The 19,543-nt window shown below is 40.3% G+C and overlaps 2 protein-coding genes across 2 annotated transcripts; one reads left to right on the forward strand and one right to left on the reverse strand.

Annotated features, from left to right (window-relative positions):
• Positions 1-2,331: 2,331 nt before the first annotated feature.
• Positions 2,332-3,050, forward strand: LOC138943673 (uncharacterized). The gene is made up of 2 exons (XM_070314635.1): positions 2,332-2,587; positions 2,752-3,050. The coding sequence occupies exons 1-2, from the start codon at positions 2,332-2,334 to the stop codon at positions 3,048-3,050; spliced, it is 555 nt and encodes a 184-aa protein (XP_070170736.1).
• Positions 3,051-14,435: 11,385 nt separating this feature from the next.
• LOC138943674 (uncharacterized) lies at positions 14,436-18,338 on the reverse strand. Its single transcript, XM_070314636.1, has 3 exons — positions 17,737-18,338; positions 16,771-17,228; positions 14,436-16,684 (listed from the first exon to the last, which is right to left on the reverse strand). Exons 1-3 carry the CDS (start codon positions 18,336-18,338, stop codon positions 14,436-14,438), a joined length of 3,309 nt encoding a protein of 1,102 aa, XP_070170737.1.
• Between the last annotated feature and the right edge of the window lie 1,205 nt (positions 18,339-19,543).

Raw genomic sequence — 19,543 nt, forward strand, 5'->3', positions numbered from 1 at the left:
TCGGTGGTAAGAATATCGCTGTCAACCGATAGAAGAAGAAACATTTTTGAGACTGAACGGTTTCAATCTGGTGCACCTCTATAAATAGGGCCCCGATGATTCATCTAAAAATCTGATTCGAGATTCGCGAGAGTAAGTATGCTACAAGCGACGACAATCAAAGTGACAAATTTTGACGATAAAACACGTAAAAGAAATACGCATGGAAATATGCTGCCGATTATTATACGCGGTATCATTTGCGGTCCTTCGAATTGCGGTAAGACTAACGTGTTGATAAGTTTGATAGAAAGTCCACACGGTGTACGTTTCAAGAATGTGTACGTATACTCGAAATCGCTTCAACAACCGAAATATCGATACTTGGAAAATTTGCTATTACCGATCGACGAAATTGGTTATTTTACATTCTCTAATAATAGTGACGTTATTCCACCGAGTGAGGCGCTTCCGATTTCCATTTTTATCTTTGACGACGTGGCGTGCGATAAGCACGATACGATAAGAGAATACTTTGCAATGGGTCGACACTCGAGCGTCAACTCTTTCTATCTTTGTCAAACGTATGCCAAGATACCCAAGCATCTCGTACGGGATAATGCAAATTTACTGATTTTATTTAAACAAAATGATACAAACTTGAAACATATATACAACGATCATGTAAATACTGACATGTCTTACGATGATTTTCGCGCATTCTGTCAGAAATGTTAGTAACACAAATATGGATTTGTAGTGATTGATAAAGACAGTTTACAGATTAATGAACGATATCGAAAAAGATTTAACGATTTTGCAATACCGTAAAATAGTTAGTCGCTATTGATACATTGATCGAGCAACGTCTAAAATTTTTCGTCCGAGCGCAACATGATGACGATTGACAGTAACGATTGTGAGAAGATTGCGAAAGAGATTGTAAAAACGAGCGAAACAATCCGCAAAAAATATCGTTCTTTAACAACTGGTCGAATGGAGGAAGACGTCGCATTGGAGAGGCACTTTAAACCAATTATCAAACCTTTAAAACAACTTGTCGAAAATACAATCAATGCGGAATCTAATGAAACGAAAATCGAACCAATGAGTATGCTCGAAGACAAGCATCTGAAAAAAGAGTCAAAGTATGGAACAAAGGTCAAATTTATCATTGAATGATTCGCTAATAACTTCTACTTCAAATCAATCAAAACGTAAGCGAATGAAACAATTATCGAATGTGGTTACTTCTACTCTGATAAAATATTGCATGAAAGACCGTCTCCGTCTATGGAAGGAATTTTCGAAACCACGCCTGAAATGCTTGTGACGTCGGTTCAACATCTATTACAAACGTCCGAGGGTCAAAGTACATTGCGCGCATACTTGGGCCCCCTAGGGCAAAAATATGTGGTACCTATTTTGAGTTAAGATAAAGATAGCAATATGGATTATGTATATGGTGTTAAATTTTACAACGAAAGAATGATAAAATTTTTGATGTGGATAAAGATGACAATATAATTATCGGTGGAATAAGATACGTGAGAACACCAAGTCTCTACGAGTTTATTTTCAAGAGAGTGTCCGACGGTGACGTATACACTGAGGATAATAAAATTAAATACAAAAATATATTATTGGCGACAAATGCACATAGACGTGACAATGATATGCGTAATCCAGTATTAAGTAACAAGAGATACAAGTATAAAAATATAGCGAACTTAATCTCTACTAAAAAAGCTGGAAGAGGTATAAACATACCGCACGCTATGACGTTAAACGATAATAAAATCGGTTACATTCATTGGAATGATCCCAACGAGTTGGTAGATCGCTTGCGATTGCGGAAGCTTCGCGTCAAGCCGGCAACTATGCCCACGACAATGAAATATTATCAATTATCGAGGAACATTGCGAAGCTGGTCTTATTATAAATTAAACTATGCGTTGACGAAACAAGTCAGTCTGTCAATATCGTTTGTGTCAAAATGTCGATTAATAAATTTGGATTATCGTTCGGAACATTGAACAACTCACTATCAATGGAATGGATTACTAAGAAATTACGCTCTGTGTCAGACTGCCTCCGGCTTTGATGCAAGGTCGCGCAAGATACGACGCGTAGCGCAACCGGAAGATGATACTGATGCCGCAAACAAACAGTACGTGAAAATACGTGTCAAGCTTTTAAAAGATAGATTGGAAAAACTTGAGAAAAAAATAATCACGCTTGAGACGAATATGCAAACGCTACAAATAATGATGGACGAGATGCAGAATGCAACTCACACGCAGACTATATTTAATTCAGCACAGGAGAAAATAGATATATAAAGAATATACATGGAGGAATTATCTCATTGTTGCGAATTATGCCGCGATCAAATATGTCGCGAAAGACAGCTGCTGGTGAAGGAATTGCACACTCCACCGAGAAAAAATTTTCCATGTAGACGTGTCATAGTACGTGGATTCGATGATCTGTGGCAGGCGGACGTGGCCGAGATGCGTCCATATGCACGATTCAACAAAGGCTATAATTACATACTTACAGTTATCGATGTGTTGAGCAAGTATGCGTGGGCTGTACCGCTCAAGAGTAAGTGGAAACGAAATGCCTGACGCTATCGCAAAGATAATTCGAGACGATGGAAGATGTCCGAGAAATTTTCAAACCGACAGAGGAAAAGAATTTTATAAATGTACAGAAACTCGTGAACAAATACCGTATTAATCATTATTCGACGTACTCTGTCATGAAAGCCTCGGTCGTGGAACGATTCAACCGAACGTTAAAGAGCAATATGTGGAAAATGTTCACGCTTAATGGATATTACATGTGGATCGACGCGTTGTCCCGGCTCGTTAGAGAGTACAATGCGCGAAAACATCGCACTATCGGTATGAGACCTATCGATGTTACCCCCGCGATCGCCGATAAACTTTTAAATACGGTATACAGCAACGTAAAGATTGCGGCACCGACAAGATTCAAAGTAGACAATCCGTTACGCGTGAGTAAATTCAAGACCATCTTTGACAAAGGTTATACGCCAAATTGATCGACCAAAGTGTTTAAGATCGTTAAAGTGCAGAAAACTAATCCCGTGACTTATGTACTCGAAGATTCGCGCGGAAATTCTGTCGCCGGCGGATTTTACGAATACGAGTTACAACACGTTGTCAATCTCTATGTACATTTCGTGGAAAAGGTGGTACGCAAAAAGGGTGACAAGGTTTATGTGAAATAGCTGGGACTTGAGGCTACACACAATTCTTGGATAGATAAAAATAATATATTATAAATATTTTAATAATAATACATAATATTAAAGATATTTTACAAATATAAACAAAATTGTACATTATAAAATATATATTTATATATATATAATTTACAATAAATAATTTTAATTTATAAATATACGTAATTCTTATTTACAATAAATATACATGATTTTTATTTACAACGGTATTTTGTGATATCCTCACGGTAGTGTGTCGGTGGTTCCGGGTACGATATACCGTTTATCATCGTACAGTCCTAAAGCAATTTTTGTCTCGCGAATAGTGTATACTTCGTATAATTTAGATCTTATACAAAACTGCTGACGCATCATTTCAATCTCTTCGTCCAATCACCGCGTTTAATCGTCGAACGTTATTGTTCTCGTGACGACATTACGTCTTGACGTCTTTTACCTTTTTCGTATCCTTCTTACCATCTACTCGCAACGCGTACATTTTTGCCCTAAGCCCGACGAATTCGGTCATGATGGCGCCATTATTTTCATCCTTCATTAAACCCGGTATCTTTTTATTCGCGAGCGGTATACCGTATACATTGTCCACTGCATAATCGCTGATATCGAATCTGTTGACGTTGCGCTTTATATTCTCATTGATATATGGTCACACTCGATGTGATATATGAGACTGTCGGTATCAGTGTACATGACTTTACATTTCTCTCGATATATAGGTACCATAATAATCTACCACGTAGATTGGTTTATTAAATTTAACCTCGAGATTGCGTAATTTAATGGCGATCAGATTCTCCGAAAACACGCTTCTACTATAAAAATTTGGTTTTGCGATCATCGCCTCTGTGCCATATCTTCCATCCCAATATGTTATAAGCTTAATATTAACGTGATTGTGCACATTTTCCATCGTTTTACCAAATACCGCATTATTCATTAATTTATATAAATTTTTTTCAAAATCATTTTTCGCGAGTGTTCGGAATTATGTATTGAGATCGATATAACTGCGAAGCCACGGAGATTGTGAAAACTGTAATATTCGATGTATTTTTGTAACGCGAAGTCCATGTCGCGTGCATTGTTGCAGGTTGCGGTAATATATCACGTAACACTTCTTATCATATAAGGTTGCGAGTAGCTTATCCTACTTACCAGGTAGTTTGTCGCGTGTCGAGCAAAACGGTAGGTCAGTGTGCGCATCGTGAACATGTTGCGGATATTCGAGATGGACTTCAAGGATATGGCCTACAGGCGAATCGAGCGCGATCGATGATGTATCAAAATCGGATACGCCAACCCATCGAAAATCTGCATAAGGCAAAGGTTGACACATTGTCCATCCGTACAAATTATTTATATCAAAGTACGTGAGATACGACGAAAGTTTCGATGGATCGTACGACTGTATGTACTTGTTATTAGCGTACGTATCTGTTGGAACATTAACTCAAACTACCGCATATTCCACGTTCGATAAATAAAACCATGTCGGTATCAATTCGAAGGTAATATTCGTATGCTTCAACATCGTGTCTCACGTGTATCCGGGAAGAGTATAGTAATACGAGGAGTCGAGCCCATAACTTTTAATACAACTTTTGCGGAAATTTTCAAAAATGTCTGCTAATAATAAGACATCAATTTTGAGATACAAGTCGCTATATTCGCCCAGCGTTCGAATAGAGAACCGCTTTCAGACGTTCTCGGCGTGCGCGTAATCGCTCTCGGATATCGTGTCACTGGTCAAAAAACTGTAAAATGATTTGCGCGATGGTAAATACGTATCTTGCAACCAGTCGACGCAGTTAATGTATTCGTATGAAAAGACGCCCTTCCGTGTTAATAAATTGAAATTGTCATGCGGTAAATTTTGAAATTCAAATTTAAAAATTTTGAGTTTGTCTTTATTCAAGAATGATGCCAATTTATCGAGACTGGTAAGAAATTTATACGAATCGATAAAACGCAATTTAATATGATTTTTCGATTTCTCTTCGACAAGTTTAACGTTTTTCATAAATGATATATATTTTTCCTTTCGGAAGTAACTCGATTTCCTTTTCGAACGCTGTAGCTATTTCCATGATAATAAAATGCGTGTCGTAACCGGATAAATTATAAAAAACTATAGGAATGCAAAAAAAATCTTTATAATTTAAATTGCAATTTGAATGCGCGGGACTTCTGTAACGCCATGTCAGATGGCAAGGATCGCGTACGCGTGTATTGTCTTGTACGAATGGTTTTTCGCAAATGTGGCATTGTGTCGCGTTGTGAAATTTTTCCCATTCATCGGGTGTTAAATTTACCATGGGAACATTAGTTGATAAAATACATTTTACACGCAGTGCTAAATTTTTAAGTTCTTCGATGAACCATGACATGCAATTGGTATCGCGACGAGAACGATACGCGGATAACGATTCGTTGTACAAGCAGTGTACATAATAAGCAATACTAAATATTTTATGATGTTGGTAATTTTTCTCCCCTCCATCTTTTCCAAGTCGGCGTACACGGCGAAAGAAAACTGCTCTTTCCGGTTATAGTTGAACGTGAGCCGCTATGTTGTGCGACAACATGAAAGTGCAATTTATGACCTAATTCTGGGATCGTTTTGCGGAGAGTGTAGAAAATCGCTGTATCAAATAGTGCCTTGTAATATGTGTCCAATTTGCACTATATAAGTTGGACAAAACTTGTGTTGTGAAAAGACTTGAATAGGAAATATAGAGGAACCCAAATACATTGTGCGATTAGAACAATATCTATAGGAGGATTTCATAGGAGTAAACTCGGCGAGTTTATGCGACTTATGGGAAGAGGAATGCCTTAAATGTCTCGATGAATTAGAAGCACAATATCGATTCAGAGTGTCAAAGGGGCTTATGATTCGATCGCTGCCTGGCCGAATTGCGCGACTACAAGGTTTAAGGTATTCGTTACGTAAAAAATACAAACGCTTAGATGACTGTGTCCCGGCGCTATCAAGTAACATCCCAGTAAATTCGGTAATGCAAATGTTACAAGGCCGAGAAATCGGTTTAAACAAATCGTATACAGCATGCTTGGACGATTACCTGAGACATTATCCATTATCGGTCGACTTCAAGGATTGGTGAACATTGTATCTATTTTTAAAAATATTAAATATTAAAAATTAAATTAGTATACTAATAAGACTTTTATTTTTATGTTTTAGAAGGAGCGCCGCTCTATTATACATATTTTTTATTTTTTATATTTCTATTATTATTATAATTTTATTTTATTATTTTTATATTTTTATTTTATTATTTTTATCTTATTATTATTTTTAATTCACACACACACACATTTGTATTATATACACATTTTTTAAAATAAATATTATTATATATAATAAAATGTTGATTATTTCTGCGCCTCCTTTCCTATTCTTACTCCTGCATGCCTCGCGTTATCTCTGGTATGATATCGAATTGTTAGTGATAAGCGATAGCACTATGCGATACGATTTGTTGCTAGGCAGGCAGTTTTTTGCGACTTCGGAGGTAAAATTAATCTATCAGCAAGGAAGGTTCAGTTTTGAGATAACGAAAGACCCCGAGGATAATGTGCATTCCATTTTCAATCAATATAGACGAAAAAATAAATGTCATCGAGAATGGCTTAAGCCAGGAGTAGTGTTACTAGGAGAGTTCTAACTCAGGTCCTCTGAGAGGGGTTAAGGGGTGAGGGGAAACCGACGCCGGGAGTATGACGTCACGTGGGGAGATCGCGGTGGAACGATAGGCGCAGGGGCCGCGGAGAGGGGGGAGGGGGACCGCGGCGGAACGGTAGGCGAGGGGTTCGCGGAGAGGGGGAGGGGAACCGCGTTCTAACCGGTGGGCGAGGGGTCCGCGGAAAGGGGGGAAGGGGAAAGCGGCGAAACGGTAGGCGAGGGACTCGCGAGGAAGAGGGAACGCACGCGACCGCGAGTAGGTGTGAGAGAGATAGCGCGAGGCGTCCGCAATGTGTAAGAGAGGAATAGCGCGAGGCATGCACTTGGGAGAGAGAGAAAGAGAGGGATAGCGCAAAGCATGCACGTGGATGATGCGGCGTTCGCAAGGCGATGTGAGAAGGACAGCGCAAGGCATGCACGCGTGTAGGAGAAGGATAGCGTCTGCATTGGCGTGGGGAAAGGATGACGTTCACGGGAGAAAGAGAGATAATGCGAGGCACGCATGTGGGAAAAGGAAAAAAGGTGTAGAAATAATCGATATTTTTTAATATAATAATAATAATAAGTTTATTCAATAATTGTGTATATAATACAATGTATGTGTGTGTGTGTATTAAAAAAATAATAATAAAAATATTAAAAATAATAAAAATATAAAATATATAGGTGGCATTCCTTCTGAAACAGAAAAGAAATTTTATTAATTAATTCAAATATAATATTTTTTCAAATAGATACAATTAATTCTTCGAGTATTTCAATGTGGTTCTCACCCATAACAAGACGTCAGCTATGTTTTATATATCAAAATCCCAATCTTTGGACGTCACTATATAATGATCTCGCAGACAATGATCCAAATCTATTGTACGAGATTTCTTCAAGCCGATTGCTTGACCTTGCACCATTTGTACAATTAAAGTAACAGGAGTGTTTGTCGATAACGCCGGGACACGGACATCTAAGTGTTTGTATTTTTTGCGTAACGAATGTCTTAAACTTTCAAGTCGCGCGATTCGGCTAGCCAGCGATTGAATTCCATGCCCCTGTTGTAACATCTCGAGTCGGTACTGTTCTTCCAACCACTCGAGACATTTAAGGCATGTTTTTTCCCATAACTCGCATGCACACACCGAGTTCACTTGTATAAAATCCTCCCATAAAAATTGTTCTAATTCCGCAAAATGTTCGGAGTCCCCCATATTTCCTATTTAAGTCTTTTCACAACACAAGTTTTGTCCAGCTTATACAGTGCAAATTGGGCATATATTGCAGGGCATTATCTGGTACAGCGGTTTTCTACATTCTCCGCAAAACGATTCCAGGATTAGGTCATAAATTGCACTTTCATGCTGTCGCACAACACGAATATTCGAAAATAAGTCTAAAATATGCATAAAATAGCATGTGCAAATTTTTTCGTTGTCTTCACTTTTATAATAAAAGTATATACAGCACATTTTTGCCGCACCTAAACTATTTATTTCAACTCAGTTTAAAGTACGTTGATTTATGTCCATAATAACACTACTGCAATCACTATTGTAATCGAAATCCTCCGAAAGTATGCAGTCTTCGTCTGATGAATCGTCCGACAAATTCTCAACATCCATCAAGTTGTCATCTTCGAGAATGACATCCTCATCTTCAATAACAATAACTTCTTCATCAGCCATAACACATATTGTTAAGATCGTCATAAGGGCGAGGACGGTTTAGACGGCGAGTGACTGCGGTATCGGGTGATAATAATCAGATATCTGGTTACGCTAAAAAGAAGCTCAGCGCGTTGAATCGCAAGTTTTTAAAATCATTGGGATTCGTCGTATGAAATACTTAAACAATATGATTCACATCTTGAATATCGGAGGTGAGCCGATCTTTGACGATCATATCGTCAAGATTGAGACTCATACGTACAATCCATATGCCAACACAACGGTGGGATATAGCGGCGAGATACGGATACCGATACAACATCAAGATTTGTATATGTTACCATGTGAAAGTTTTCTATACGTCGAGGGAAAGTGGATGGTGCGTAAAGGAGCTGAAGGGAGAAGAGTGATATTGGGCAACAATTGTGTCACGTTTATGTTTGATGAACTTCGATATGAACTCGACGGTGTGGAGATTGACCGCAACAGAAACGTTGGAATAACTTCCACGATTAAAATCTATGTCTCTCTAACAGCCGAGAGGGGTAAAATCTTGGGGAATGCTGCGTGGAATATGTCACATAATGCTGCTGAAGCTTACTTCAATTTTTGCGTGCCGCTAAACATACTATTGGGTTTTTGTGAAGATTATAAGTGAATTGTGATTAACGCTCGTCACGAATTAATTTTAATATATTCGCGCAACGACATTGCATATTTGGAAATGCTACGGCTGAAGCTGATATCGAATTATTCAAAATACAATGGCGTATGCCACATGTAATATTGAGCGAGGTCAATAAACTATCCTTGCTACGCGCGTTGGAAAGCGGGCGATACTTGAATATGAGTTTTCGCCCTTGGGATCTATACGAATTTCTTCTATTGTTTAATACGACCAAGCATTCGTGGACCGTGAAAGCCGCCTCTCAGCTGGAGAAGCCGCGATACATGATGTTTGCGCTGCAGACTGACAGAAAAAATACTGTGTCAAAAGATATTACTACATTCGACGACTGTAAATTGACCAACATTAAACTCTATCTAAATTTGGAATTTTATCCCTACGATGATTTAAATTTAGATTTTGATAAAAATAGATTCTCCCTCCTGTTCGATATGTACTCCTGTTTTCGCAAATCTTATTACGGATGTGATCATGATGTGCTATTAAACATTTTAAAATTTCTATATTGCGTTCCTCTCGCGGTTATTGACTGTTCGCTACAGAACAAATCTGTTAAAAATTCCACCGTGGACGTAAGATTAAAGTTTGAGTGCAAAGAGGATATACCGGCAAATACTACCGCCTATTGTCTCATTTAGCACGATTGCCTTGTCGAATATTGCCCATTGACTAACGTAGTTCGTAAAATTACATAGATTACCAAATATCCCTTCCAATGTCAAAATATATAAAGATTGAAATTTTGACGGTCGATAGAAGTCGTACATCATTCTTGCAATCGTGCAGTAATATTGTCAGCATGATCGCGCCAACGTTTATGGATCTGCAAGAATTTATTATCGGGCGAAAAGGGCGGAATTGTCGTGAAAGAAGTAGCGATGAAAAATGGATTTGTTCTTTTTTTTGCAAATCCCATACGATGGCGTGCACTTACAAAATCTGAGAGATGTCAAGCTTCATGGCTGACATCACTATGGACTTTAATGGGAAGATGGAAACGTTCCATACAGCTTCGCTAGTTGATTACGAGAGCTGTGATGGGTGTGATGGAAGAGGAAGATGGAGCATCTTCTGTCGTGTACCTTAAAGGACACGAAAAACGAAAATGGCTGGCTGATATACTTAACGATGATGCGAGAAACGACGTTATTATCTAGATCTTGAATGCGGACTATGAAGATATTATTTCGTTAAATAAGCTAGATGTTACTAATACTATGCGCTGAAAAACATTTGAAAAATTGCGCTTTACAAAATGTATTTAAAATATTCAATTGGTGGACGAATCATCATAAAGATTCATCTAAACATTATTTAGAATAAGCTATTGTTAAAATGTATTTTTATTTTCTTTTATTTTCCCCTTTTCCTCTTTCTTATTTCAGTATGCGATTCAGTATGTGATTAAATTTCAGTACGTGACGTTAGATAGCGGCATCAGTCACCTTATCGGGCTACAGATGTTACATGTCTATAAACATAAAATTTTTAAAATAATTATTTTGTAGTTCAATAGTCGTTTTTAGCCGTTCAATAGTCATTCGATAGCTGTTCAAAGCTGTTCCATAGCCGTTCAAAGCTGTTCGATAGCCGTTCGATAGCTGTTCAATAACCGTTTGATAGCTGTTCAAAGCTGTACGATAGCCCTTCAATAGCTTTTCAATAGCCATTCGATAGTGGTTTACATATTATAAAAATATATTATTCATAGTTAAAAAACTTTAAATAATTGTTCGCGGGAACATGTTTAGTTTTGTCTTCTTATCATGTGCAGAAGGTAAGCGTTCTTTGTAAGTGATACATGCCCTACTCTAAAATGTTTCATCGAGACAATGTTTGCCCTGTCGTGGCTGTCATAACGTTTCGAGCAGTGAGTGACAAAAGCGTGTTCAAAGTTCGTTTATTACACGAAGTGTTCGAAAATACCATCATTAATAGAAACGGTGTTGTGCCAGGGCCGCTGAAACGGGTCGTGGTGGGCGGAGGATTTGGCGATGGGGCTGCTGAGAACCCTATTGAATCTTGTAGTATACTAGAGAGTAAGCAATATTTTCGCATATTTTACGTTGTAATAATTATTTATAGTATATTATAATATATTATAATTTTATTTTATAGTACGATACTAAGAGCGACATACAGATTCCCGGTTTTCTAAACTTTGAGCACCAGCGATTTATTAGAATGGTGAAACGTCACGAGCGTGAGATCGGCGAGGACGTCTGGGAAGACAACTCCGATGGCCTCCATGCGGAGTTAAGACGTCTGTTCGATCTCGAGCCGTACAAGGAGAACGTCAAGTTTCGGCAAATTTATCTTACAGACACGTAACTATGACGTTCCAAACGAAAGAAGCTTGCGTACATAGCGGTCTTAATATTATGTGTCGAGAAACGTGATTCATCAATTTCCTTGATGTTGTGCAAAAATTTTTGACTAATTTCTCTTACGTACAAGTAACTAAGACGTTCCGAACGAAGGAAACTTGCATACATAACGATCTTAGCTCTGTGTCCCAAGAATTGTTATTTCTCAATTTCCTTGATGTTGTACAAAAATTTTCAACAAATCTCACTTACTGACACGTAACTAAGACGTTCCGAACGAAGGAAACTTGCGTACATAACGATCTTAACTCTATGTAACGAGAAACGTTATTCCTCATTTTCCTTGATGTTATACAAGAATTTTCAACATATCTCACTTACTGACACGTAACTAAGACGTTCCGAACGAAGAAAACTTGCGTACATAGCGATCTCAGCTCTGTGCGCAGAAAAGCGTTTCTCCTCAATTTCCTTGATGTTGTACAAGAATTTTCGACTAATCTCACTTACTGATACGTATCTAAGACGTTCCGAACGAACAAAACTTGCGAACATAGTGATCTCAGCTCTGTGCCAAGAAAAGCATTTCTCCTCGATTTCCTTGTTATTGTACAAGAATTTTCGTCAAATCTGATTTACTGACACGAAACTAAGACATTCCGAACGAACAAAACATGCGTACATAGCGATCTCAGCTCTGTGCGCAGAAAAGCGTTTCCCCTCAATTTCCTTGATGTTGTACAAGAATTTTCGACTAATCTCACTTACTGACACGAAACTAAGACATTCCGAACGAACAAAGCTTGCGTACATAGCGATCTCAGCTCTGTGCCAAAGAAAGCGTTTATCCTCAATTTCCTTGATGTTGCACAAGAATTTTCGACTAGTCTCACTTACTGACACGTATCTAAAACGTTCCGTACGAACAAAACTTGCGTACATAGCGATCTCAGCTCTGTGTCAAGAAAAACGTTTCTCCTCAATTTCCTTGATGTTGTACAAGAATTTTTGGCAAATCTCACATACTGACACGTAACTAAGACGTTCCGAACGAACAAAACATGCATACATAGCGTTTTCAACTCTGTGCGCAAAAATGCGCTTATCCTCAATTTCCTTGATGTTGCACAAGAATTTTCGACTATTCTTGTTACGTCCCGTCGAATTCCGGCTGCGAGAAGGGGATTGCAGAGCTCGGAATTTTTTGCAGGACACGATCGCGAATTTCGGGTCGAATGAACCGCGTGGTTCTCCCCAAGGATACCTGCGATCAAGGTTATTCGCGATGGATACGCAGACAGGGAAGGGAACTTAACGAAGAGGGTGCATTTTAGCTTAATATTAAACAAAACAGAGGGAGCATTCAGAAAACTAAGCTATTCGCGGAGAACAGAATGAGTCAAAAGGGAAATCGAGACGCAGGCAAAAAGAATGAGTCGTAAAAGTGAAACTCGAGATGCGTCAGGAAGAGAAACTCAATATTAGACAAAGAGTGAGTCATAAAAGTGAAACTCGAAATGCGTCAGGAAAGAGAAATTCAGTATTAGACAAAGGGTGAGTCATAAAAGTAAAACTCGAAGTGCGTCAGGAAAGAAAAACTCAGTATTAGACAAAGGGTGAGTCATAAAAGTGAAACTCGAAAAGCGCGTCATAAAACAAATCCTAACCATCAGATAAGAAGTTTTCGTCCGAAAACTCTGGGAAGGACGCGCGTTTCGAAATATTCTAGAATATTCTTGATGTGTTTAACTAGATTATATTATGGCAGAACTCAATGTTATAAGACGCGTGTATGGCAAGTGGATTACTCGCAAGGAATTCGTGCGTTTAACGAAGTGGATTTGGTAATTATTGCCCGGGGTTCGGGGGTAACTAAAGGTCGCATAAGTAAACTTTCTTACCTTGTGACGGATGGTCGGGATGTTAATCGAACGGTCCGGGATTCCCTGCTTGGTTCACCGTGTAGCCGCGCCTTCGAATTACACGTCCACATTAACAGAATTTATTTGTTTCGCCGATCGGAGAGATAGGACGTAAATGATTTGTCCGGGTTTCGTTTGTTGAAAAGTGTTTATTCCTTTCGACACCAACTCCCGGACCGTCTTAGGTAATCGCACGCGACAGCAAGATATGAGCGGACACGCGAATTATCGTTTAACTATAACTTTATGAGCGTTAGGCGTTCGGTGTGCTCCCGGTGAAGGCTTGCGACGAAGTGTCTTAACGAAAAGCCTTCTCTGCGATCCACGTACAATAGTCCTGGTTGATACGGGTACTACAAAAAAGGAGGAATTTCGATCGTTCGATTCCGAGAGCCAATCGGCTATCGACAACGAGGTGTTTGTCAGAATCGAACGATACGAAGAAACCGCAAAAACGGAATGAAAACAAGGCTTCGCACGTAACGTCTCGCTTTAGAACGTTCGAGAAACAAAATTAATAATATAATTTATAAAACGCTTACTTTCTTGAACATCCCGCTCGCCTCGTATACCGGGTAGGTTACGAAATAACTGGTTAAATCCTACCAACATAATCGATACACGGCATCTTAATGATAATTCTTGATCAGACGGTCCGAAGAGCTCTACAGCAAATTTTTCAACATACAATAATAGGAAAAGAGTACAGATAAAGATCGTTGGTTATTCAATCGAAATACATGAGTTAACTTAATCAGTAAATCTTAGCATAGGGTTATTTACATAGGCGTTCTTAGAATAGATATATGTACATATATAGAGCGTGACGATAATTAAAGTCAAACTTAATTATTAACGCATAAAAAAAACGCAAATTAATTTAAGAGCCAGTGTCACTTGATATCGGTAGCTGACAGATCTGCGTTATTGGTCGCTTTAGAGTGGTTTTGGCAGTACGCAATGTAACTACTCGGACATGCCCATCCGATCCCGGATGTACGTCTAATATTCGGGCAAGTTCCCATTTCGAAGGAGGTGCCAAATTATTTTTCAACAATACCAGCTCGTTAATTTTGAGCTCCGGTTTGTTTTCTCGCCATTTACGCCTTTGTTGCAATGTATGCAAATAATCAGAAGACCAAGAACGCCAGATCTGCTCTAAAATCGCACGCACTTGCTGCCATCGAGACAGCCGATTCGAATCGATATCTAAAACAGATTCTTCAGGCGGGCTTACTAACGGGCGACCGACTAAAAAATGACCCGGAGTTAACGCGGAGAAGTCATTCGGATCATCATGTAACGCGGAAATCGGGCGGGAATTTAGGCAAGTCTCGATTTGACACAGCAGCGTAGCGAACTCGATCTGCGATAATGTTCGAGAACCAATCGCTCGTTTCAAATGAAACTTTAATCCTTTAACACCGGCTTCCCAAAGTCCGCCGAAATGCGGAGCCGAGGGAGGTATAAAATGCCATTTTACGTTATCATTAGCGATAGCGTCTTGTATTTGAGGGTCTGCGACAAGTCGCTGAAAGGTAGTGTTTAATTGGCGGTCCGCGCCTTGAAAATTAGTGCCGTTATCACTGTACATGTCGGATGGAAGACCGCGACGGCTTGCAAATCTCCGAAAGGCGGAGAGAAAACCGTTAGTAGCGTAATCATCTACGTATTCTAAATGGACGGCCTTTGTCGAGAGACAAATAAAAACGGCAACATAATATTTTTTGGATCGTTGACCGCGGCCGACTGACGGAATAATATTCATCGGCCCGGCGTAATCGACGCCTGTGTGCGAGAACGGAGCCGAAGGCGTGACGCGGGGCTGAAGGAGATTCCCCCTCAGCTGTTGCGAGGTACGTGCGCGTTCGCGTACGCACTTTACACAACTACGTATAAGAGATTTTACACTGGTGCGCGCTGAAATTATCCAATAATTTTGGCGTAAAATTCTTAACATTAATTGAGTGCCTCCATGAAGAGAGGCTTTATGAGCTTGAGCGATTAATAAATCCGAAATTCGATGTTTCGGTAAAATTATAGGGTGCCGTTCATCATAACTGAGTGACGAATTGTCAATCCGCCCGCCAAGGCGAATTAATTTATCTTTCCCGAGAAAGGGATAAAGCGATAACAAAGAACTGGATCTTGTTTGTGCTTTTGGAAAAGAATGACCTTCGTCGATAGCTAATTGATTGATAACGCGCATGGCTAAATACGGAGCTGGAGCAGTACCGTATGTAACCGTAAGCAATCGATAAGATTGTATCGGAGAATTAATATTAGATCGCCAAAAGATCCGTAAAAAATCGACATCGTCTCGATGAACGCGGATCTGTCGAAACATCTTTTCGATATCGGCGGTGTACACATAACGAAACTGACGCCAACGAAGGATAATTGAGGACAAATCGCGTTGTAATTTAGGCCCGGTCATTAAATGATTATTTAATGTAGAACCATTGCTCATTTTGCACGACGCGTTAAATACTACGCGAAGTTTCGTCGTGCTGCTAGACTCGCGTAGTACCGGATGATGCGGTATATACACCGCTTGGTTAAGCGTCGGATTTTCGTCGGAGACAGATTCCATATGACCCATAGATTTATATTCATTTAAGAAAGAATGATAGGGTTTCGCGAGATCCGGATTTTTTCGTAGGCGTTGTTCTAATTTCGAATAAAGAAGCGCGGCAGTTTCGCGCGAAGATCCTATATCGAGCGGAGGGTTGGTTTTAAATGGTAACCGTATTATATAGCGGCCGTCTTCGGCACGCTGATGTGTTTCGATAAAATGTTGTTCGCATTTTTTATCTTCTTCCGACGGCTGAAGTTCGGAAGAAATTTCCTCGATCTCCCAAAATTTTTGAAGGAGAGAATCGAGCGAAGGAATTGTTACGCAATTTAATGAAGTCGCGGAACCGGTAATTGAATTAGAAGTGCCGGTAGGACCGGATAATATCCATCCTAAAGCAGTAAGCTGGGCCGTCGGAGTTCCGGTCGGACCATGTTTTACCTTTTGCTTTAATAACGATCCATATAAATCTGATCCGATAAGCAGATGGATCGGATGATTGCTAAACGGATCCGGATCCGCGAGAGATAATTTCCGTAAATGCGGCCAATAATCTACGGTTTTAGTCTTTGAGCGTATGACGTAATTTTTTGATATACGAAAGCAGTCAAAGAAAAGGTTGAGGAACCTCGCCCATTACAAGACTCGAGAGTAAGAGACACCTGAGATTTCGCTACGCCACTGTATCGTTCGCCGAAACACTGTACGTGGAGGCTCGCGCGGGAACGTTTCGTGTGCATAGTTTGACACAACGATTCCGAGATAAAGCTAACAGCCGAGCCTTGATCTAACAACGCACGAACTTTAAATTTACGTCCTTCGATGGTACGAAGTATTACCCATGCGGTGGCTAGTAACACGTTCGGCGGATTTTTCAGCGGCGAATGACTCGTTTGAACGGAAGCGACGGCGGTCTCGTTCTTTATCTCAGGCAGCTGAGCCGCTCGGTTGAGCGTTAAGCGTTTTGTTTTCCGAAACAGAATTTTCACTAATCTTCTGTACTGGTATATTTGAGTCACGATGCAAGAGCGTATGATGTGCTCGTCGACACAAATTACAGCGTTTTTTACTCTTGCAAGAGGTCGGGAAATGGCCGACCTTTAAACAATTAAAGCAACATTTGTGCGATTTGAGAAACTGAGTTCTCTGTTCGACGGATTTACGCTTAAACTCGTCGCATAACATCAAATTATGATTGCCGGAACAATTCAAACATTTTGCGGTGGCTACGTTATTCACCGAGGCCCGATTAGAGCCTTTATTTTTATGAGACGAAGTATCGGCATTTAACTTAGAATGATCGGTTAGTCCTCGAATTCGCAGCGTCATAAAATCTCGAATCTCTTCATACGTCGGAGATGCGGTTGATTTACCGCGTTGCAGATTCCACTCATTACGTGTGCGTGGACTAAATTTTTGCGAAACAATATAGACTAATAAGTTATCCCATTTTTCAACAGGTCTGCCTAAATTTGTTAACGCGGCTAATGACGCGGCAACGGTATCGCGTAAACCTTTGAGTTCGACAGCGGATTCCGTTTTCATAATAGGCAAATCAGCGAAAGCATGAATATGCGCATGAATAATCGCGTTTTGATTATCGTACTCTTCGATAAGTAATTTCCACGCACCATCGTAATTTGTGTCTGCAATCTTAACATGATTAATTAATACAGCGGCTTCGCCCGTGACACTGGCTTTTAAATAATGTAATTTCTGCGTATTCGACAGCGATTCTTTCGAGGCGACGAGCGATTCGAATATTCCGCGGAAGTTTTCCCATTCCGCGAAATTACCGGAAAATTTCGGCAACGGGATTCGTGGTAATTGCAATGAAACCGCACCAGACAATTCGCGAGAAGAAATGTCGCTTACCGATGATGCCGCAGTCGGGTCGCACCGGGAGAATTTACCTATCACGTCTGCGAGGTAGTCCGCCGCTTCGTGGTAGACGTCCTCGGCCGTAAAGAATTCCTCCTCGGTGAAGTATTGGACTGTACGCTGTTCGTCGGCCGTTGCTATTTGCTGAAGCTGGACGTTGAGACGTTGACACCTTTCCCATAATGTCTCCAAGGCGTCTAGTCGACTCTTCGCCTTGTATTGCGTGACGTTGGCCTTGCCCATTTTCTTAAAGTTGGGGAACACTCGCTTCATCGAGCTTATTGTAATAGATTGCTTGATGAGGAGGCCCTGCAGCGAGACTGTCATGACGGTAGGCCGATAAGATGAAGCCTTTCAGCAACAATTTACCACCTGGTGGTTGTAGAGATGCTGAAGCGTGACGACTGGTCCGTCGCACGCGGATGTGCGAAGACGCACTATAATTTTCACTTAACAGTGCAGCGCGCTAAAGCGTGCGACAACTATGTGTAACTGCGGATTACGCAGGTCGCACTCTGAGGTGCGGAGTGCTAAAGAGCACAAAGATTGCACTTAAGCTGTGCAAAGCGCTAAGAAGCACGAGATTTGCGCGGCACTGCGGATTACGCAGGACGCACTTTGATGTGCGGAGTGCTAAAGAGCACAAAGATTGCACTTAAGCTGTGCAAAGCGCTAAGAAGCGCGAGATTTGCGCGGCACTGCGGATTACGCAGGGCGCAAATAATAATGATATGTTGTGCTTAAGAGCACAACTTTAATAATGCAAAGGGATGCAAAGTTGACTTCGCGCACTTTATTTTCCCGGAAGTCCTTTCAACGCGCTCGCGTTATTATTTACGGCAGCGGAATGCGGATAGATGTTTTGATATCGCGCACCGTCTCCGTCTCGCGATAGTTTTTATAAGTGCTGTTACCTTAGCGTGTCAGCGTTCTCACTCGCACTCCGCGAACTGATTACCGAATCACTATCTGTTTTTCCAAAATCCGGCTCGAAGGACCATTTAATGTAGCCGAGCCTTCGAATTACACGTCCACATTAACAGAATTTATTTGTTTCGCCGATCGGAGAGATAGGACGTAAATGATTTGTCCGGGTTTCGTTTGTTGAAAAGTGTTTATTCCTTTCGACACCAACTCCCGGACCGTCTTAGGTAATCGCACGCGACAGCAAGATATGAGCGGACACGCGAATTATCGTTTAACTATAACTTTATGAGCGTTAGGCGTTCGGTGTGCTCCCGGTGAAGGCTTGCGACGAAGTGTCTTAACGAAAAGCCTTCTCTGCGATCCACGTACAATAGTCCTGGTTGATACGGGTACTACAAAAAAGGAGGAATTTCGATCGTTCGATTCCGAGAGCCAATCGGCTATCGACAACGAGGTGTTTGTCAGAATCGAACGATACGAAGAAACCGCAAAAACGGAATGAAAACAAGGCTTTGCACGTAACGTCTCGCTTTAGAACGTTCGAGAAACAAAATTAATAATATAATTTATAAAACGCTTACTTTCTTGAACACACCGATATCCGG

Source organism: Polyergus mexicanus, unplaced genomic scaffold, assembly GCF_030449975.1.
Source record: "Polyergus mexicanus isolate NDT 795.1 unplaced genomic scaffold, iyPolMexi1.0 SCAF_31, whole genome shotgun sequence".
Taxonomy (NCBI): Eukaryota; Metazoa; Arthropoda; class Insecta; order Hymenoptera; family Formicidae; genus Polyergus; species Polyergus mexicanus.